Source organism: Daphnia pulex, chromosome 10, assembly GCF_021134715.1.
Source record: "Daphnia pulex isolate KAP4 chromosome 10, ASM2113471v1".
NCBI lineage: Eukaryota > Metazoa > Arthropoda > Branchiopoda > Diplostraca > Daphniidae > Daphnia > Daphnia pulex.
Window position 1 is genome coordinate 13,352,221 of NC_060026.1, and position 21,227 is coordinate 13,373,447.

The window sequence follows — 21,227 nt, forward strand, 5'->3', positions numbered from 1 at the left end:
GAAACATGGCCAAAAAGTCAACCCTTTCTTATCCGAACCGACTAGCAACTACGCCATCTATGGAGCTTGTCATGCGTATGCAGAGTTGCCGAGTTGCAGCTTCATGTTCAGGTGATGCAAAAACCGATGCTTAAAAAAAAAACAAGACAAAACAATATCAAATAATGTTGACACAAGAAAACGAAATGTGTCGTATAATTCAGACAGCCAAAGCCATTGATGTATTCGCTACTTGTCAATTGGTTACAGGAGAATACATCCGTCACAAGAAAATGAAGTTCGTCCAATGGAGGCAAACAACATAGAATGGGGATCAAATTGTCGTTCGGTATTCATGTGTAGACGGAAAATCGAGAAATTGGTGGATAGCAGAGGATTGGCGAGGAAAAGGAAAACACATTCGATAAAAGGTGAGGAATACTTTTTTGACGAACCATCCAATTTTGTTCTTTACCAGAATGAATGGATGGATGGAGGTTTTTCTTTTTACAAACGATGGATGGGTTATACCTAGTCACACTCCTATGCAAAAGGCGAACAAAAAAAGAATACGAGAAAAGGGAACCAACAAAATAAGAGAATCCTCCATTTTTCGTCACACGACTTGGGCTCTAAATACGTGGCACATCCAGTAATTAAAGTCTTTTTTCATCTTTTTTTTTGTAACTTTTGCTTTTTTTTTCTTCACGCTGTCGTCATCTTCAAAAAGGAATAATAATAAAGAAAACAGTTTTGTTTTTCCATCTCATCTCCCTAAAATTTAGCGCCAAATACAAGGACCATCATCTCCAGAAAGGTTAATTTTTTGTTGTCGAGGCACACGAGTGGTACGCGAATGAGGTGGGAGAAAAACGGGAGGGGGTTGAGGCGACCGAGCCAAGTCCGCTAATAAAAAATTTAAGCATCTTCCTTGCTCCAATAAGGACTAACACACAATTCTTTCAGGTGGAAGAGGATGAATGGGGGGAGGAGGGGGGGAATAATATAAGATATTTGTGTGTAAAAAAAAATACGACATAGGAACAATTATGGCTAATTACACTCTAGAGCGCGATGGTTGGGAAAGTGATGAGTGCGAGGGTGGAGGTTCCGAATGTGTTGAGGTGAAAAGTAGAAGGGAAAAGTGTACAAATCAAAAAAGGATCTGGAAAGAAATAATTATAATAAGATAAAGAGACGGAACAGTCAGAGACAGAGAGAGAGAGAAAGAACATGGGGTGCAGCAGCTCTCCTGACTCTTCTTGGTAATGCAACACGAAAGCGTATATCAATCATCAATGATGGTATTATGAAATGGATCAATTCATTGGGCAAAAGTGTTTGTGTGTCTGTGTGTGTTGTGTGGAGGAAAAATGTCGAAAAAAAAATTAGGAAAAGGAATCGTAGCGATGAATAGCTGTGGGATTAACAGTTGACGAGTCTTTTAACATGTCAAAAATTACAGTACAACCAAGAGTGCAAACAAAGTCTCTAAGTCACTCACAAAAGGCCAGTTCCCAATGTGTGTGACTCGCTAATTGATTTATCAAAATGATTGGAAAAAATAGGAGGAAAGAGAAGAGACAAAACAAATCGGGAAAAAAGGACAAATAATTGAACCTTTGCTCGCACACACACACAAAAAAACGCTATGAGGCTTTTTTTTTACTAGCGCATTTGACTGCGACGAAATCAGGATCTTCAATATAACACGATGCTGACGTACGAGATAGTATGGGGTAAGGGGGTTGGATGCAAAAGTGTGAGGAGGGCAAAGGTGCGGCATCAAATGAACAGAGGCAGTTTTGTAGTAAGGGGGGTAAAGGGGAAAAAAGGAACGCCAAAAAAATGTCGTGAAATCATGCAAATATATCATCCATCTTTGCCAAAAAAGGGGTGAGGAGAAAATAAGGAAAAAATAGGGGGTGTGTAGATGTGGTGTGTCTTGTGTTGTTTCTTTAAGCGCGTCAACATTTTCCTTCGACCACTTTTGCTCAAATTTTTGAAATTTTTTTGCTTTAGTTTTTTTGTTGTTTTCAACTTGCGTCGATAACTCGTGAACTTTGCACTGCACTACGTCACGCACACAACAAAGAAAAGAGAATAACTACAGCGACAACATTTCCAATTTGACGAAAGTCGACGGCGGGCAGACGACAAAGAAGGAAACGGAACCAAACAAGAGAATGAAAACCACGTCGCGCGCTCAGCCATTCTCGAAACGTCTCAAACTGCCGCCGCGCAAACTGTTGTGCAATCAATGTTCACACACCACCGTGGCACAATCTCTTCTTTCCGACTTCCGTACAGCTTCTTCCCACACTAATCCCACATTGACGACTCGAAGGTCTTCATGGTGTTGCCGCCGTTGTTTTCTCCTCTTCTTCTTCGTCTCCGTTCTACTCGGCGAACCAGAAATGCTGATACTGAGCCTTGCCCGGACTGTTAAGCGAGGCGTAAGCGTAAGGAGCGACAGCCGCTGCCACCTGAGGATGGGCCTGGAACACGGCCGACTGCTGCAAATGAGCTGGAAGTGGATGACTATGATGAGGGTGACCTCCGTGGTGTGTTCCGCTCAAGACGGGACCAGCTCTGGAGCTGCTGTGATGTGCAGGCGGTGGAATCGTGCTGCCGGAAGAAAAAAGTCAATTAAATTCCATTTTGAATTATGCTTGAATGAATGAATTTACCTGCGGTACAAGTCCGGCTGATGGTAAAGAGGTTGGCCGGCAGCTGCAGCGGCCGCCGCGTTCAACTGATGCTGCGGCGAAAGACAGAGGGCGGCAGCTGCAGCGGCGGCCACCGCCGCCGCCGCCTGGTGACGACTCGAAGGGCCCGGTTGGGGTGACAAGTGTGCGTGACGATTACTCCTGCTAGAGAAGCCTAACAAACCATAGACATCAGTCTTGACTGGTCCTAACGGTGCAAAATGTCCAGTGTCTATACTGTAATAGCCATTCTGTTCGCGCTGCTGCTGCAACTCCGTGTCAAAGCGCTGCTGGCGGTGAGCAGCTGGCGGATGCAAATAATCCCTTTGCTGCTGCTGTTGTTGTTGCTGCTGCTGCTGCACTTGCTGCTGTTGTTGTTGCTGCTGCTGATCGTAATCCTGGCGGTAGGCACGTTGATGTTGTTGCTGCTGCTGCTGCGAGACCTGTTGAGGTACCGGCTGGAAGTGGAGAACTTCCGAACCGTTGCTAAAGTCGCACGGCTGGTGAGTCATCGACGACCTATCGACTCCACCATATGCGTCCATGTAACCGCCGTCGCTGGTCATTTGATGCTCCTGTTTCGGCTTGTCGGCCATGCTGCCGCCGCCGCCACAATCCGTCTGGGCCTTGGCAAGCAGCCGCTTCTTCTGCGAAAGGCTGGCTCCGCTGTTGTTGCCATTGTACGACGATGACACAGACGCCGGCTCCGGTTTGATCTCACGCACCACGTAGCTGTTGGCATTCGAGTTGTTGTAGTGCTGTTGCCGAGGGTGGTGGCCTTTGGCTGGACTTCGATGCTCTTCGTCACTATCTGGCACCGTGACGCAGCTGACAACCTTGGTAAAGGAGAAACACGATGCGCAAAACAAGAGAAAAGATACATCAAAAACATGTTTACGGGTTATCGGTCATCGCTATTTGTTGATTACCGGACGGACGCGATGTTGTTGCTGGTGCTGCTGTTGATGTTGTCCGGCAGCTTTGGATCGGACAGATGTTTTCTGGGAATTCGTTCCCTCGTCATCGGAATCCGAAATGGTAATGACCGACACGGCAGGCGAGGGCGTGTCCTCTATGGTAATGGTCGGTTGCCTGTGATTCCTCACGTTGTTGTAATGCTGCTGCGAATGTTGTTGCGGATGCTGCCAATGCTGGACGGGCGAATTCCTCCTACGATATTGCTCGTTCTGTTGTTGTTGCTGCTGCTGCTGGGGCGGAGAGCTTTCCTTGACTCGTTTCTTGACTGGACTCAGGTGGACAGACTCTTTCTTGTCCACCATGTGTCCCTGATGACCCGATCGTTGCTGGATTTGCTGAGACTGTTGGTAATGATGTTGTTGTTGCTGCTGCTGTTGTTGTTGCTGCTGTTGCTGATGGTGGTGATGCAACTGCTGTTGCTGATGTTGCTGTTGAAGCAAATGGGCCGGTTGTGGTGCCTATTATCAAACCCAAAAGGGACCATTAAGGAAATATTCCACGGTAACAAAAGAATCGACGTCATTACCTGCAGGGTGAAAAGCGCAGATTTGTGCGCAGCGCCGCTATTTCGTTTGTTATTGGGCCAATGATCCACCACGCTAACCGTGTCGTAAACATCGGGCAAATCGACAGGGAAGATGGAGCGCTGATCCTGGTGAACTCCTCCAGACTGGTCAACCAACAAATGACGTCCCCAATCAGAAGCGTCGGCAGCCTGCAAAAGGGCGGCCGCCGGCTGTTGTTGCAGAGCGGCCGAGTGCTGGTGATTAGGAGCCAACTGCTGCCAGGAAGGAACCAACGTCATTTGGCGGTTGCCAGGCCAGCAACCCGGTCCTTGAGTGGCCAACAAGACCTGTCGGCCAGACTGTTCCACCATAGAAACCGGAACATATTGCTGTTGGGTCAAGGGAGCCTGATGGAGCTGCAACTGGGGCTGCTGTTGTGCCACCACCGCCACCGGCTTGGATGGTGACGTCAAACTCTGATAGGACGGCGGGCACAGCAGCGAGGACACAAACTGGTGCTGGAAAGGATCCGCTCGAACAGCAGCGCCTGCGACGTGACAATAAAAAGAGATAAAATATTGGAATGGTCGCCACTAAAGCAAACACTAGCGCTGCGTCCAGTGTTTGTTTGTTTGTTCGTTTGTTTTATGACGTCAACCATACCTGCAGCATATTGGCGGGCTGCTGCTGCGGCCGCAACTGCATTACGGCCATTGTAAAGAGCGGCCGGATACTGGCCGTTAACGGCGGCCGCAGCCGCTGCTGCAGCTGCAAACTGGCTGTTGAAGGTCAGCGTGACATTGCCATTAGTGCCGGGAACGAAGTTGGCCACCAAAGAGCCGGCGGGAGTCGAAGAGTGTCCCTGCTGGCCCAAAGTGTTGGGTGGTTGGTAGTGACTGCGGCGGCAGACTTCCATCATCTGGACGCTGGCCTTGACATTGCTGCAGTGAGCGTAGTCGACGAGATGAGACAGCGTCACAAATTGATGCTGAAGCGCCTCGCCGGGTGTGATGCGCCGCTCCTGATCCATCGTCAACATCCGCTTGAGAAGGTCAATGAATTCACGTCGATCTACCTTCTCGGCCAGCAGTTCACCACCTTCCAGCTCGGTGGGCACGTTCACCTGGCCAATATCTTCCAGGCAGTTGAAGATGTACTTGCGGGCCTCTTTCGACTTGATGCCCGTCTCGGCCTCGTGTTCCTCGGGCGTCTTGAGACGCCAGAACGGATAGCTCGACTCCATGTCGCGATAAAAGAACTTCATCGTCTTGGTGGCCGAATTGAGCATCCGCTCCGACGGAAGGCCCTGCGTCTGGCTGATGTATCGGATTTGATCGTACTCGGACGAGCCCGGGTAGAGGGGCCAGCCGAGGAAGAGCTCGGCCACTACGCAGCCCAGCGACCACATGTCAATGGCCTCCCCGAAAGGAAGTCCCAAGATGATTTCGGGCGCTCGGTAGTAACGCGATTGCAGATATGTGTTACAAATGGCCTTGCTAACGTGTGAGGCCGAGCCGAAATCAATCACTTTGACTCGGTAGGGCTGCCTCACCGGATCAACCAACATGATGTTCTCCGGTTTCAGGTCAGCGTGAATCAAGCCGAGTTGCTTCAGCTTCAGCAAGGCGGTCAGCACCTGCAGGTTTTAAAAGAAAAACGTCAAATTGGTGATGAGACTACATTGGCTTCGACTTGGCACTTACTTGTTGCATGATGGGGCGAATATACTTCAAAGGCAAAGGACTAAACTTGTTTTGCTTCAAAAAGTCATAGAGGTTCTGCTCCAATAATTCAAAGACCAAACAAGTGTGATTTTTGTGCTGGAAGCACTCGTGCGCTCTGATGAAATTGAATTCATCCGCGTTCTCCTGGCTCAATCGCGACAGGATGTTGACCTCAATTTGACCTTGGCGGGCGTACGACGGATGATTCTTCAAGATCTTGATGGCCACCACTTCGTTGGTGCCCTTTTTCCAGCATTTCACCACCTGTATAGTGGGCCGAAAACAAAGAAAACGTGTCGCAATGGTAATTTCCAGCCCAGGAAAAAAAATTTTTGATTGCACACAATCGAGTTCGTTACCTGCCCGAAGGTACCACGGCCAAGGAACTCGAGGACTTCGTATTGATTGCTCAGAGAGCACAAGACCTCGTGCTGAACTAGCTGGTAATCACCATCGGCCGACGAGGAACCTTGAGGAGCAGCGGCAGCCACCGTTGGCTGGACGTGCCCATGGCCTTGCGCTGGCTTGTGAGAAGCAGTCATGGCTCCAGCGCTCGTTTCCTAGAATCCACCAAATAAACCGCATTGAAAACATCCATCCGAACGACTGGCCCCTCTCACTCTTTCCATCGCAACTGATTTTTGTTTGTTTTTTTATGTTTTGTGTTTGTTCTTCTCATCTCACCTGTACTTCGTTTACAGTTTCGTGTTTGCGCTTCACGCCTCCCTGCCGCTGCTGCTGTTGTTGTTGATTGAATTGAAATGTATCGAGCAACTTGATAGCAGAAGTACGGACGTAATTCTGTTGCTGTTGTTGCTGCTGCTGTTGTTGTTGTTTGCCCAAAGAAGATGATGATGCTGGGCTGTGACTGCAATCTACACTCTCGTGACCCACAGGACGCCTGCCTCCAATTACGTTACCACCCACCTGTCAAATGGAAAAAAGGCATGAAAGGATGATGTAAAAACAAAGGCTAGGTCGATTTCATCATGGGGAAATCCCTTGGAAACTTACGGCCAGGGCATAGCCCGTCGTTGTGTGGATGCGGTCTTGATTCACTCCATGACTGCCGCGACTAGGACCAGAACTGCTAGTGCAGCCTGTTGTGCTGGATACTTCATAGAGGCTGACTGAATCGGATTGACCCAGTTGCTGCTGCACAGATAGGCTGCAGAGGTCCACTGCCTGGTGTTGCTGGGGCAGTGCATGGTCTAGCTTCAATTTCTTGTTAGCGCTCTGTTGCTGCTGCTGTTGATGGTGGTACTGATGAGACAAAGAACTGTGGGCCGGCTGAGGTTGTGTTAGCTGTGGCTGACCATACATGTCCAGCATTCCCTACATGACAGAACAACAATAAACATTAGAGTAAACAACACTTTGCAATCAACGAGAGAGAGAGAGAGTAGTACAGAGGTGCCCTTCAAGTATCTAAACAAACCACTACTCTGCTTGATAGCATGGGAGCGAATGAAAACAATAAACTTGATTCTCGCACAGCAATATAAGCAGAAGACCCCTCCCACACAAGACAGACAGTCACACACAGAGATGCAATGTCATGTATTGAGGATTACCACGAACGGCCGTGACGTGCGAATTTGTTTGCGACCTGGTAAGTTGCATTACTCGGAGCCGTTTCGTTTGACAGGAGTGGCATCAAGCCAAAAAAATATCGTCGAGACACTGAAGAAACCCTTGATCAGTCGAGAACTCGAATGTCACAACAAAACAAGAATATCAATCCGTCGAATCCTTTTTTGTCAAATCTCAGCGATTCCACTCGCACACAGGAGTTCACCTTCCTCCCAACAACAGCGCAAAACACTAAGAATGAGAAATTGTATCCGAGTCGGCGCACTTGTTCCCCCTTGTCTAAAACGGGGAATGTGTGTGTGTGTGTGTATATACAGCGGGGGAGAGAAACGCTGGGCTGTTAAAAACTACATCGGGGAAAAAAACCAAAGCACTGCAATCGGTCAATTAAAATGTCCACCTGACGATTGTCAAAAAATGAGAATTGACTATTCTTCTTACCTCAATAGTCGTCGTGAGCTACCCATGCAAACTGAGGCTGAAAGATTCGAGAAACTTCAAACAAAGAGAGTTGGCGAAGACTCCATCTTGAGCCACAGTGCTCTGTGTGTAGTGTGCGGTGTGTGTCTGTTACTTTGGTCCCCCCCTCACACACACACACTGGCGTTCGCAGCGCGCCTGGTGGGAGACTGAAGAAACTAGAATGATACTAAACAGTAACTCCCGTAGCGAAACAGAAAAAGCCAACATGCACAACATAAATTCGTCCCGAGTCCCGACCGAGACACACTCAATTTTGTTTGTTGTTTCCCAGTGAAACGTGTCGTCATCGGCAACAGCCAAGCGGGTGGTGGTGGTGGTACGACGTGGTCCTTTTCATTTCGTTTTCAACTGAATTTCTCTCCGCGCCTTCCTCGCTCTATTTGGCGTCTGCACGAAAGAAAGTCAACCGCCAGAGCGTTTCGTCGCACAACTCTTTTTCTTTTACAAACGACACGACACACAAAATATGTTTCATAGAAACTATTACAGTGTGTGTGTCTGTATAGCTCTTTCAAAAAAGCAGACTATTATATTTTAGTCATTTCTTTTTTCGGTGGAGGGGGGAGATATAATATAATTCTCGGTGCTGCTGTTGTTGTTGTTGAGCTACAGCGTTAGCCTTCGCAGAGAAATCGGTGTCACGGTCCTTTTATATTTTATTTTATTTTTCTGGCTGAAACTGGAAATCACACGTCCTGGGCGACTGCCGCTCTTATCGACTTCACATATTATATTGGCTTCATTCGACACAATCGGTCAAGATGAAATCGACAAAATGTGTCCGTTCTCTTTCCTGTCTTGATTTCCTTTGTCGGGATTAGACGCGTAATCCTTGCCGAGTTCTCTCCGTCTAGGGCTGACCGATGACTGACGAAATGATCCAGAACGTTGTGTGTACATATAAGAACCGTGCTGGCGCTGTGTTGACTCTCACTCTTGTGAGTTTCTCTCCCGTTTTTATCCTGTCGGACCTTTTCTTTTTCTAATTCTTCAAAAGTCTTCCAACACATCCGCTCGCTAGCTCTCGACAGCGCAGAGGAGATAAAGACGTGCCGGGGGAAAATGTCGACTTGGAAAAGAAAAAAAAAACCCTGTAAAATACGCCGGAGCGAAGTACTATATTACGACCCACTGGAAATGAGGGGGAGTTTGCTGGGAACTTGAAAAAGAGACCCACGTTTCACTCTATAACCTTTGGAAAAAAATAAAGAACGGGCACGGATCACGCAACGCCCTTATTCCAGCTCTTGCTAGCTGCTCTCTTCTTTCATCAATTAGGGTGGAGGAAAAAGAAGGAGAGGTAAATATATAATACCGGGGCTGGATAGAGAGACGAAAGAGAAACACATGAAAGTTATAGTCAAATACCTAACCGTTTTTTCCTTGCGGGCAAAAGTGGTTTTTTTTTCTTTTCTTTTAAAGTTGACGCTCATTTTTACGTAATGGCCATGTTTTTTTGTGTGTGCAGGCTCAGCTGGGGATGTGTACATAATTTCGAAACAAGAAGACGAGAAAAAAGAAAAACCCCCACGAAAGATGCGGGAATTATCTCCCGTGAGCTAATAAGAAAAACCCAGCTGCGCCCAGCCGCTGGTACGTGTAACACCCCTGGAGCTGGGCTGATATGATTTCTTATATATTCAACGATAGGCGCCCATAGGGTCTGAGATATCAAACGTGTGAGTCTGTGTGTGTGGGGGGAGGGTACAATTTATTCCCCTAGACACGCCAGACTGCATTTAATACTGACCCGTGAACCGGCTGGCCGGCGCGTTGAAGGCTATATCAAATCAAAAGAAGTTTCGCCTCTTTTCCTTCTTCTTCTTCATCGCCACAAAGTATATAGACACCTTGAGAGAGAGAGCTAGAAAATATAAAAGATAAGAATTGGATGGATATACTGTCCTCTGGGGATCCATTTGGCAAACGTCGTCTGCCGGTCGATGGGGGAATTGTTGTCATCAGCCCAAAAGCCCATCGATTATTCCGCCCCGATGGAATAGATCAGACTAGGCAACTTAGACTAGGACGTGCATGTGTGTGTACATGATGTCTATGATGGCATTGAGAGGCTCCCAGGAGGGAGGCCGAAAAGTGGGTGGAATAGCATTCAACGAACCCCTGGCAGCAGGATCGATATTTATAGCCGTTGATTCGTTCATCCACACGTATACACAGATACACAGCAGAGGGGTGTAGAGTATTACCATTTTCACACATACAAAATGCATCCACACTCACAAAAGAATTATTATTTTTTCATTTTTTTAACTTTACGTATTTTATATTTACAGACATAACTTTGTGTGAAGGGCGTTGATTGACTGGCTCCGAACCTACAGGGATTCGATGAAATGATTGGCGGGTTTGGCTCCACTTCTCCACAGTGACTTGGCTTTCGGTTGTTGCTGTTGTTGCAACACGATGGTTTCAGCTCGGATGTCCAACAGCACCAGGTCAGTGTGATGTCGACCTTCTTCTTCAGTTGCTACTGGACATTTTGCGTAGAAATTATTAATTATGTGAACAATTTTCCGGGTATGGAAAATGGGGCTCACCTGGAACGTGATTGCCTTGCGTCGACGATTGGTTGAAATCGTTGTGGCGGAAACTGGCGCTCGATCGAACTCCACGACCCATCGTTGTGAGTCCTATGCTGCTGGTGGCCGCGCTGGTCCAGTCAGGTCTCAGTAGGGCGAACCGGTGATAGAAATCACGAACGGCCGCACGAAACGTCGGTGTAGTAAACGTGTACTGGACATCGGGGAAAAAATAAAAATAAAATGAAATTACTGGGCTAATCGATGACACACAAGTCCGGTACCTCCCCCCACGCACAGGCTCTACAAAAAAGTTGGAAGACTCACCAAAAGAGGATTGATGGCCGAGTTGACGGGCAAGATGAAAACGACCAGCCATGCGTAGAGATCGGCGGGAATGTAGACGTTGGCCAGGGCCATGATTTTCAAAAGGATGGTGGGCATCCAGCAGAGGCAGTCGGTGAAGACGATGAAAAAGAAGCGGACGGCTATTTCGATTTCGTTGGGAGCCAGCGGCGTGGCCGTCCTCGTCCGCCTGATGCTGACAAACAGCGCCGTGTACACGCCCACAATCACCAGAACGCTGCATGGACGAAACGCATAAAGATCCCCCCCCAGTATTTTTTTATTTCCTTCTTTTCGAGTCTAATCCATCAAGAGGGAGATAATAAACGGGGCAAGATATTATGTTACCATGAGCCATTGATGCCGATATAGAGAAAGGCAGAGTACTGCCAGCCCAGCGCCGACGGTTCGTGAATGTGAAGCGGGAAGCAGAGGCCGTTGCTGCCGTGATGACGGCCCATTTCGCTCCAATAGAGCACTATAACGAAATAGCGAGAGAGAAAAAGAAATAACGAGGAGGTATATAAGTTCGTTCAGAACGAAAATTTCCCTCCATTTTTTTATTTTATTTTAGTTTTGAAACATTTTTCACGTTTAACGGCCGAGTCGTTCGATGCAACGATCTAGGCCGTTAAACGAAACCCGCTTTTCTTTTAGACTGTATCGATCGATCGGCCGTCATAATTCTTTTTTGAAAAATAAAATAAAAGATGAACGAAGTAAATTGAACCTGGAATGAGACTCAGAGCGAGTCCGACCGTCCAGATGAGGGCCGTGCTGATAAAAGCCGCACGGAAATTGAGGGTCCGCTCGCCAAACGGATGCGAGATGGACACAAAGCGCTCGACGGACATGAACGTCAGCAACAGAAGCGAAACCTATGCGAACCAAATTGAAAATTAGAGGATCGAAATTCGATCGATTGTGTGAAAAAGAAACGAAAAAATTTGCGTCGTTTTTGATCCAGGACCTCGGAAGTGGAGACGGCAAGGACGCGGATGACTGTGCACTGCCACGACATCATCCAATGATGGGCGTGCTGATTGTACTGGCCGCGGAAGCTGATGTCACGCTCGCCCAAACAAAGCAGGTAGATCCCGATGCACATGTCGGCCGCTATAGGAAATTTAAATAATTAAACAGGGAACCAGCAGAAAGATTCTTATATTGGAAGACGCGTAAGTACCTGCCAGGTTTTTGACAAACATGGCCAATATTCGGTTCTCCGTCTTGGCCAGGTTCCGGCCGCCAAGGACGAGGGCGTTGCCGACGATGGTCAATACGCCGATGATCCAGAGAAAGGCCCGGTGGACGCCGTGGGAAATCAGGTCCGAAAACGAGGACACTCCTGAATTGCAGCGGACCATTCCGGAATGATTTATTAACGCACGACGACGGAAATTTGACTACCGACTGTTACAAACTGACCGTCGGAAAGCGGCTGACATTTCGAAGCGTGAGCGACGTACGAACAATAGCGAAAGTTCTTGAAATACCTTGAAGCGGGAAAATTGAATTCAAATTAATTTTGGTTATTATTTCATGAAAGAATCGTGCAGTGAAACGGGGAAATGTTATTACGCGAAATCAAGTAGAGTCGACGGGGCGAACATTTCTTCGCTGATGTCGGGAATGTCAATATCTTGGAGTCTCCTGCGATAAGGCCGGATAACAAATTGGTTACTCAAAGGCAAATCATCCCGACATTTTTATGATGAGAATTTATTACAGCGATCTGAGATTGGAGAGCGGAAGAAACAGGCCGGCTGGAACATGGTGAATGGGATTGAATCCCAAACGTCTGCGATAAAAAAATATTTAAAAAAAATGTTCAAGAATTTACTTTTTTCTCCCGTTCGTTCAATTTGTCTTTTTTTTCCTTCCCGCGGGATGAATTGTCGCCATCTAGCGGCCAATAATATAACTCACAATTGCGTCAGGTTACGCTGGGACCGGAATAAATTTTCGGGCACGTATTCCAGCATGTTGTAGGATAGATCTCTATCGACACAACACACAGAAATTTGCATAACCAACTTTATGGTGGCTGGACTTAAATAGCTCGGCAATATAATACTCACAGAAATTTTAATCGAGATAAAAGGACGAAGGCATCCTCGTGAATTTCTCGAATGGAATTGTGTTTCAGATCCCTGGAAACAAGACAAACAAAATATTCAATTGACAGGCGAAAAAACTATAAAGTGACAGGAATAAAAAAAATTGCAGATGACCCCGATGCATCATAATCATCGATCAACAGTACTGTGTACACCACTACCGTTTCGAAAAGAAATCGATGCGGGTGTCACTCGGGAATTTTGATAGCGGACGGGCCCGCATATCCATCAAAGTCCGCTATAGAGCGGTTAGCGTCTAGATATTTTTATTTATACTACACTCTACCGAGTCAAAAAGCTATTATTAAGTGGCACTTACAATAGAATCAGGTTGGTTAAAGAGGCCACCGTATTGTTCCGTATCATCTGAATTCGATTTTCGTTCAGAAAGCTGCCAAAAAAAAACAGAAAGAATTATAGGTCAGCTTCGTCTCTGTCCGGCTGATGGCGATAACTTATCAAACTTGTAGCAGCAGTTATATGTGTACGTACAGATCCAAGAGCGAGTCCAAATGTGGGAAGACATTGTCCGATCCTAGATCCAAGTCGTTGTGAGACAAGTCCCTAAAGGAGCCAAAAGGAAAACAACAAATTGACAAGAAAATGGCAAAAATAAAAACGACGAATGGCTTTTGATCATTCGTGACGGGAATGAATAAAACACTTTTCATTTTCATCATGTTTCAAACTGCCTTACAGCCAGCGTAACGATGTCAGAGGATGAAAGACTTTCATGTTCGTCGTGTTGCCCAACTGGTTGCGATACAAAAAGAGCCACTTCAAACGATCCAGTCCCTGAAAGGTGCTCGCAGAGAGGTCCGATAGTTTGTTGCCACCCAGCATTCTAAATCATGCAAATTTCATTTTTTTGATTTTTCTTTCTTAAACCGACTCTTTCTCTTTGTTATTTGACTCTTTATTGTCAGAGACAAATAATAATAAAAAAAATGTTGCAACAACATTTTTGCCATATACGAACTGTATAGTATAATAGAAATTATACAGCAGCAATAAACCCATAATAGTATACTCACAGTTTAGTCAAGTTACGTTGATGGCTCAGAGCGTCGTCCTCTATCACCTCCAGAAGGTTGTCTTCCAGTCGACTGTTCAAATGAAACGCAACAACAAGATGAAGATTAAAATTTATCCGTGTCTCCGGTGGGGACGTTTAGTAATCAAAATACACCAAATGCTCACATGAATTCCAGGTCGTAGCCTTCAAGATCTTTGGCTGACAAGCGCTTGATGGAATTATTCATCAACACCCTGTTGTGGGAAGGAAAAAACGAAACATTAATAGTGAAACAATACGCCACACGTCATTACGAATGCAAAACAAAAGAAAACAGGGTCGTTATTATGCGTCGCTTCGGTTTAGTTGTTTTTTGCGCAACCGAATTTTAGTACCGAGTTTTCTTGTTTTGTATATACGCTGGATCATGTGTGAACGACATGAAAAATGGAAAAATCTATTTTGAGGAGGTGACGTACAGTCGAGAGAGACGGGCTTCCACTGTAGGCACCGACATCAAATCCAAATTGAGGCAGAAAAGCCACGTACGGTTTTGACATGTGCAACCTCTCGGGTAGGCCTTGGCAGCTGTCGTCCATAAAGAAATCATAAAAGAAGACAAATAATCAGCAGCTTTGATGGATATCAACCGACAACTCACAGCAATTGGCGAAGAACGGAGAGACGGTGGCTTGGACGGTGGTCGATTCCGGGGCCGGATTCTCCGACACAACGTTGACAAACGATTGGAGCTCTCCGTAATTGTCAGCTATTATCCGCATAGGAAAAGATAAAAAGAAGAAGAAAGGATTCCGATCAGCGATGCGTGAAGGGGACAGCTGGAAGTGGAAATTGTCGGCACGATAAAATAAAATAAAAAAAAGTTGTGACGCGATACAGCAGCTGCACGGTGAGCGATTGATTGCCCCCATTCCGGCGCCAAAATGGCACGGATCTGTTTGACTGCACGACCCGCAGAGCTGATCAATGGGGTAAAAAACCGAACACGAATAAAAAGAAGCTCACAGCATTTGAGGGGATCCTCGTCGCTGCCGTCGGGGCAATCGGGCCGGTTGTCGCAGAGCAAACGACGGGGTAGACAAACTCCGATCTCGCTGTCATTACCGAGGCAACGGAACGTTCCCAATGGGCAGGATGAGCCTAGATTCCGACCGGAGAAGAAAAACAAAAATAAAAACAAAAAAAACGGAGGAAATGATCAAATGACAGAAAAAGGAGATGGATTTGTCATCCGCCAACATCAAACGGCCAAGTTATTTACTGACATAAGCCGAGCGCTAAAAGAGAATTGAGCACTGCAGTCAAGTGTTGATCCTATTGAGTGGAGGGGTCTGTGTGGATCAACACGATCCGCAGCCAACCCACAGACCAAATAATTTTTCAAACTTGTTTGTTGTGACGACTGGTGGGTGGGCCCTCCGCAAATGGATTTATGAAGCTGCTTTTTTACGACCCTATTGGTCAGCGACACAAAAGTCTCCCAGTTGAAATAAAAATAAAAACCTGACCTGACAAATGGCCGTCAAAATCTCATGTAGAAACCCAGGGGGTCCACTAGAAATTTCAGGGTCTGAAAACAAGTTAATACCAACTCTCTATGGTGCTCTAATTTGTATGCCAAATCTCCCAAGGAGGGAAAAGTTTATTTGGCCGACGGTGCCAAAAAAGTTGAGAACTGCTCCTCATCAAATGCAGAACGGAAATGGATCGATTCCAAGCGTGAAAATGGGTGGAAAAAACACGGAAAGACAAATCCTAGTTGGGAATAAAGTTGGAACTTGTTGACTACTCACAGTTGCAGTGCGCTGGATAGAAAATAAAAAAAAGGACTCAAATAACAGGCACCTGTTGATGCCGTTCTGGAGAGGAGAAAGAGAACAATAGGGACATGGAGAATTCTCCCGGCTGCCGCAGACGTCAACACACAAGACGGCCGACGCATAATAATTAACTCTACTCGAGAGAAATTGGCCATTTCGCCATGGCAGAAGAAGGAGACTAATTATCAACAGACAGTCAAGAGTTTCTGGCCCCATTATTCAAAAAAAGCTTGAAATATCTCGACCGCGTTTAAAAAAAGGGGGCCATTTGAATATGGGAAAATGAAGAGCTAAAAAACTTTTGGGCACTTACTCTGGGAAAGGAGAATGATGACGATGCTGATGGTTAACAGTAGGCAAAAGGCGCACAGTCCGCCCAGCAGAGTGCAGCGCATTATGACGTCGTTTCCTTCTTCTTCTGACAAAAATAAAAACTGAAAAGAAAAACCTTTTTGTAGAAAATAAAAATAAGGCCGTTAAGAAAAGATAAAATGGAATTGCTTTAAAAAAAAAGAAATAGAAGTTGATGAAAAATAAAAGAATGAAATATACTAGGCGGAAGCGTGAGTGTTGGTTGCGATGAGACTGCCGATTCACTTCTTGGCAGGAGAGGACTCCGATCGGCCAACTATAGCGGAAAACTTTCTCCGACTCTGCTCAAGCCGTTCTTTCTCACTGCGCTATAACACACACACACACAACATTTCAATTGACTCGCGCGGGAGCGGGGCGGACGGACGAGTCCAAAAAGGAAGGGGAGTTTGCGCGTCTCTCGCCGAGACTCTTTGCCATCCACGTCTAAGCGCCATCTGCCGATTCCTCCGTGCGGGATTACACACGTTGTACTACTACCACAGCTACTTCCATCGCGGAACGGTGTGGTGGTGGTGGTAGTATACCATCCGTCGCGGTTATCTTCAACGGCAATCAACACGAAATGTTCAGCTTCTGGTGGGGAGGAGATTTTTTGTTTCTTTCAACCAGAAACGACGACAGCAACCGACCAACAACATACCAACGACCGTCTCTCACGTGACAAACGGCACCCGTTGTGCCATTCGTCCCTTTTTTCCTTTCCTTTCCTTTTGGCATATCATAAACGGCAATCCCCTTTTTTTTGTGTCTCTCGAAAAAAAGAGAGAAGAGGGGACGATTGATGATCAACGATAAACATTGCGCTCAAAAGGAAAACGATCGATGTTGTTGTTGTTGTTGTTGTGTGCTGGGCTGGCGACGTTCTGCATATCGCATTTTTTTTATTATGGACCCGGGCCTCGTCCTAGCCGACCGAATGCAAATCCACTGGGCATTTTCAGAACAGAACAAATTGCGAAAGCAGAGAAAGAGAAATACGGCGACCAGTAAATTCATTCCAATCTCAGAGTCTGCTGGTGAGATTACTAGACGCGATAGAACAATAAAATAGATAGAAAAATTGTGCTGTGTGTCATACCCACAAGAGGAGAGCCGGAAATTATTTAGAGCTGCGGAATTATGAAATTCGTTCTTCTTTAGGGGGACCGGTCGGTTGTCTTTGTTGTAGAGATGCAACTCCAGAGATGAAGAACAAGTTCCGGCTCGATGAATCCTCCGAGTAGTTTCTTGTTTGTTACGTCTGTTCTTGTCTGTTCATACACGCGAACGTAACACCACCATTTTTGAGCTTGTCTTATCGCTTAAGAGACATTCTCCGGTCGTTGAAAACCAAAACAAACCTGAAAAAAAAAAAAACAGATTGGAAAGGGAGAAAAAAGTTAAAATGGGGAGAAAGTTTTTTTCTTTTTTAAATAATTCGACGGTCGTTAAAGAAAATATATAAAAAAAAAGGAGATTACGTGCCGTAGAGACACGGTCAACACAACAATCCATCGGCGGCGGCAACACTGAAGGAAGACCCGAACCTCCTGGTCCTGGGTTGTGTGTCAAAAGACTTTTTGGGGCCATGCATCTTCTACTACTACTACTACTACACCGAAGCGTGATTATTTCCGTCGGAGGGAGCTTTAGTTCCATACTTTCTCTCTCTAACGCTGTGCAAACGTGTCGGTCACAAGTATCAAGACACACAAGTTTACACAGCGGGAAGGAAAAAAAAAAGCTGTCGACTTTCTGGCGTATAGGGCAGGCACATGCGGGAGGATTGAAACGGGCGAGAAAAACCTGAAATGGAAAAAAGAGGCAAAAAAAACCCGTTAAAACTTGCCAAAGTTATTTCAATAGATGTGAGACTGTATACCTCCTCGTTGGACTGACTCCCGATTTGGGTTTATTGCTTTGGCTGAACTTGGCTCTTGGCCGTCCCGAACACGCACAAGGCACACGCTATATCTAGTAGGACATCTATAGTTTCGTCATCCCCCGTTACTTTGCATGCAGCAATATTAAACCGATGATTGCCGAGCATTATTCCCTGTAGAATTTACAATTGGAGTAATTAAGTGATAACAAGCAACGAAATTTTATTGAGACGAATGATGGCGAATTTCTAGTGCCAGTCTCTTATCAAATTTGAAAGAGAAGAAATTTAAGAGTTCGACTAACTTGGGTAGGGCCTGTGTCTGACGTCAGCTTTCAGTGTAGTGAATAATTTCTACATGTCGATCGCACACTGGGGAGTAGATTGGCGTAGACGTTTTAATGATGACTTGATTATATCTCGCCCTTGAGCTCTTAACGCAGTTACGAGCAAAGCAACGAAATCGATACAAACTAAGCTAGGGATTCGAGCGCTTAGATTTGCCACGAGATAAACAGGAAATTGCAGAGTTGCTCGACGTCTCTTTAGTGATTCACTACCGCCGATCGACAGTTTACTATAGAAACTATTTCTCTGTCATTATATCGACGCTAAATACACCCAGCAATGCCCCTTTTCTAATGGAATCTGTTTGGGAGCTCTAAAAAACCCCATTCAGCGATAAGGGAATATAACTTTGCTGCTGCATCTCATTAAGGAAGTATCTGTAGAATCAGTGGAATTCACTGTCCGACTCGCGTCAATAAAACGGACCATTTCCACACAAAATGGGGATCCGAAAATATCACAGAATTTCAAGAACGGGAGAAAAAAACAAATGAAGATAGAATCTCGGCGCAATATGACGACCCAATTTAAAAGTCAAGATTAAAAAGACAAAAAAAGAGAAGGAAAATTGGTGAATGTCATCGCTACAAGAGCCCATACATCTCGATTGAACGGGTCGTCCAATTTTCCGAAGATATGCGCATCCAATTTTCTACGTCGATTGGCCCCGATAGCGAATAATGGGCCACACCCAAGTCTTCCTCTATGACTAGCAGGGATTCCTAAAGGGGATGATAAAAAGTGAATATAGTTTCAGATTCATCCGATGGCGCCGCGAGTATTATGTCGTAGGTGGCAATAAGAAAAGAAATCGTCAAGCTGTACGACTCATTCGTCATGACACAGAGAGGCGAAGGAAGACGCGAGGAATTCATCAGTGCTGACAAGTAAAATAGTCGTAATACCTCCACCAGGGATAGTGTCATCTTCAGCGAGGACTTGTCGTCAATTCGTCTGGCCGTCGTGATGAAAAGATGCCAGCACATAAACAATTCCTTGTATATCGCCGCAATAAACGAACGTGTTGACGCCTGTCAGCCGAAGAAAAACATCAACAACAAGCTGAAGGATTATTTGATCCTGCGTCAGATGCGATTTCCTTTCCTGCGCTGATAAAACGGGCCATTCTTTCACTTCGCCTGATGATCCAAAGGTCAGAGAGATTCAATAATAATAAAAAAAAGAACCACTACCGGGAATAGATTTTGTATCTCGGCTATCAAACTAAATAAAGCTGCACATTTAAATACTAAGGTCTTGAACGTTTTTAAAGAAACGGGACAAAACTTTCGGAATCGAATTGAATTTCTTTTCGCTCCTCTATATACAAAAAAAAGGTCCTTCAAAAGCGCAAATCATGGAAGTGCATAGATTCCTATATATACGACATTGATTGCTCTTCTAGGAAACTTAAAGCTCAAATAGAATAAGGCAGACAATATTGTAGGGATTCTCGGATTGAATAACGATTGTCACAGAAAATTTGGAAAGTACTTCAGGATCTCAATCGAATCAGCAAATGGAATCATGAAACTTACTTTCTTTTCCCTTTTTTTTGCAGAAAGGAATAGATGAATTCGATATACTGTCGACACAGAATCGATAAGTTTACCTACAAATATTGTCAAACTCATCTTCCTAGTGTTCCAATATCATACCCATTGAGTCATGTAGAAAAGTCAAGAGTTTCTCACATGAAATATCAATAACTTCAAATACCTTACTCCGGGAAGGATATCACTGGGTCCGCGTGGTAATAATAATGCCTTTAGGACGAAATTCGGTTGATATCCAATATCCAAAAGAAAAGGGTTTTTGCACGACGTTTCGATTCACTGTGGAAAAAACAAGGAAGTAAGTCACCCTTGTTTGCAAACCAGCGCAAACATAATAAACTTTGCACAAACAAAAGGGGCCGGAGCATAAGGATTTCGATAGATTAAAACTTAAAAGGAATCGCTTAATTTTGTACCAGTCGATGAATCTGGAAAATTGAATCATATGAATATAATTGTGGAATATCTGTGGCTTCAATTGATAAATTAAATAAAGTGATGAATGCAACATCTAGGACAGGTTTCCAGATAAACTTGCATAAGTATTTCTATTGTAGTGCTCATGCACAAGTGAAAAGGTAATTAAGAAACCTAAACTGCATTTCACACTGATTTTCTTCTTTCTTTAACTAATGACTATGTTACTTAGTTAAGTTTTTTTGAAGATTTTAAGGGCACATCAGTTAGAATGCAATAGAACATGGGGTATTCATAACTTACACATTCCTAGCAAGACTTCTTGATGATCCTGATTTGTGGAAATAAAAACTGTTAAATGAAAAGAAATTGTTTTTAAATAAATCTGAAAAGAATAAAGTGATTTAGCATACCTGGGTTGTGCTTTTTATCCAGTTTTTTTTTTTAATATTAGGTCAGTGTAACTGAAATGTTTCTTGCTTTAAACGTGACATTACTTCAAAGACATCAGCAGTGATCTGCTATTTCACGTCGTCAAATTTGCTTAAATAAACATGAGTCACGTATACACAATTAGAAAGAAGAGTGTTGACTTAAAAATTAAAACTATGTGTACAGAGCAGTTGTTTAAGACGTTTAACATTTAACAAAACTGAATTGAAAAGAAATCTAAAACTAACTTCACACCGCTTCGAATTTCCTGTCAACTCAGAAATACATTTCGTCTGCAGGCTAAACGCGTAAACTTCAAAGACTTTCTATGTGCAAAGGATAGATGGGGTGGGATGAACGACATGACATGTCACGTAAATAGTAAAAAAAAAAATAAATAAATAAC

The 21,227-nt window shown here is 45.0% G+C and overlaps 2 protein-coding genes across 17 annotated transcripts; both read right to left on the reverse strand.

Annotated features, from left to right (window-relative positions):
• Positions 1-188: 188 nt before the first annotated feature.
• LOC124203636 (homeodomain-interacting protein kinase 2-like) lies at positions 189-8,088 on the reverse strand. Of its 4 annotated transcripts, XM_046600361.1 has the most exons (12): positions 7,930-8,088; positions 7,470-7,835; positions 6,910-7,230; positions 6,580-6,822; positions 6,255-6,455; positions 5,875-6,159; positions 4,835-5,807; positions 4,192-4,718; positions 3,617-4,123; positions 2,926-3,523; positions 2,670-2,862; positions 189-2,607 (listed from the first exon to the last, which is right to left on the reverse strand). In XM_046600361.1, exons 3-12 carry the CDS (start codon positions 7,225-7,227, stop codon positions 2,379-2,381), a joined length of 4,074 nt encoding a protein of 1,357 aa, XP_046456317.1. In that variant the 5' UTR covers positions 7,228-7,230; positions 7,470-7,835; positions 7,930-8,088; the 3' UTR covers positions 189-2,378. The 4 variants fall into 4 exon arrangements, with proteins under 4 accessions (XP_046456317.1, XP_046456314.1, XP_046456315.1 ...); XM_046600358.1 differs by having other exon boundaries at positions 2,670-3,523; XM_046600359.1 differs by lacking the exon at positions 7,470-7,835 and having other exon boundaries at positions 7,930-8,085.
• Positions 8,089-10,106: 2,018 nt separating this feature from the next.
• LOC124203638 (relaxin receptor 1-like) lies at positions 10,107-21,148 on the reverse strand. Of its 13 annotated transcripts, none has more exons than XM_046600372.1 (27): positions 20,803-21,148; positions 20,693-20,740; positions 20,136-20,251; positions 19,955-20,054; positions 17,668-18,242; positions 17,286-17,547; positions 16,146-16,266; positions 15,018-15,152; positions 14,653-14,760; positions 14,471-14,579; positions 14,177-14,245; positions 14,011-14,082; positions 13,674-13,820; positions 13,469-13,540; positions 13,296-13,367; positions 12,938-13,009; positions 12,786-12,857; positions 12,586-12,657; positions 12,438-12,509; positions 12,285-12,352; positions 12,043-12,204; positions 11,827-11,972; positions 11,587-11,734; positions 11,205-11,334; positions 10,839-11,094; positions 10,530-10,725; positions 10,107-10,459 (listed from the first exon to the last, which is right to left on the reverse strand). In XM_046600372.1, the coding sequence occupies exons 7-27, from the start codon at positions 16,225-16,227 to the stop codon at positions 10,308-10,310; spliced, it is 2,412 nt and encodes an 803-aa protein (XP_046456328.1). In that variant the 5' UTR covers positions 16,228-16,266; positions 17,286-17,547; positions 17,668-18,242; positions 19,955-20,054; positions 20,136-20,251; positions 20,693-20,740; positions 20,803-21,148; the 3' UTR covers positions 10,107-10,307. The 13 variants fall into 13 exon arrangements, with proteins under 13 accessions (XP_046456328.1, XP_046456319.1, XP_046456322.1 ...); XM_046600363.1 differs by having other exon boundaries at positions 10,107-10,462; XM_046600366.1 differs by lacking the exons at positions 19,955-20,054; positions 20,136-20,251; positions 20,693-20,740; positions 20,803-21,148 and adding exons at positions 19,017-19,138; positions 19,322-19,666 and having other exon boundaries at positions 10,107-10,462.
• Positions 21,149-21,227: the final 79 nt, after the last annotated feature.

Bases quoted from the DNA above. Each gene is read 5' to 3' on its own strand.
- LOC124203636 (XM_046600358.1), bottom strand. From the start codon at position 7,227: ATGCTGGACATGTATGGTCAGCCACAGCTAACACAACCTCAGCCGGCC. The intron at 4,124-4,191 runs GTAATGACGTCG...GTTTGATAATAG, and splicing joins CTGCGCTTTTCACCCTGCAG to GCACCACAACCGGCCCATTT. The intron at 2,608-2,669 runs GTAAATTCATTC...TTCTTCCGGCAG, and splicing joins CAGCCGGACTTGTACCGCAG to CACGATTCCACCGCCTGCAC.
- LOC124203638 (XM_046600363.1), bottom strand. From the start codon at position 16,227: ATGCGCTGCACTCTGCTGGGCGGACTGTGCGCCTTTTGCCTACTGTTA. The intron at 13,541-13,673 runs GTAAGGCAGTTT...TGGCTCCTTTAG, and splicing joins CTGACATCGTTACGCTGGCT to GGACTTGTCTCACAACGACT. The intron at 12,205-12,284 runs GTCAGTTTGTAA...GCTGCAATTCAG, and splicing joins ATGTCAGCCGCTTTCCGACG to GAGTGTCCTCGTTTTCGGAC.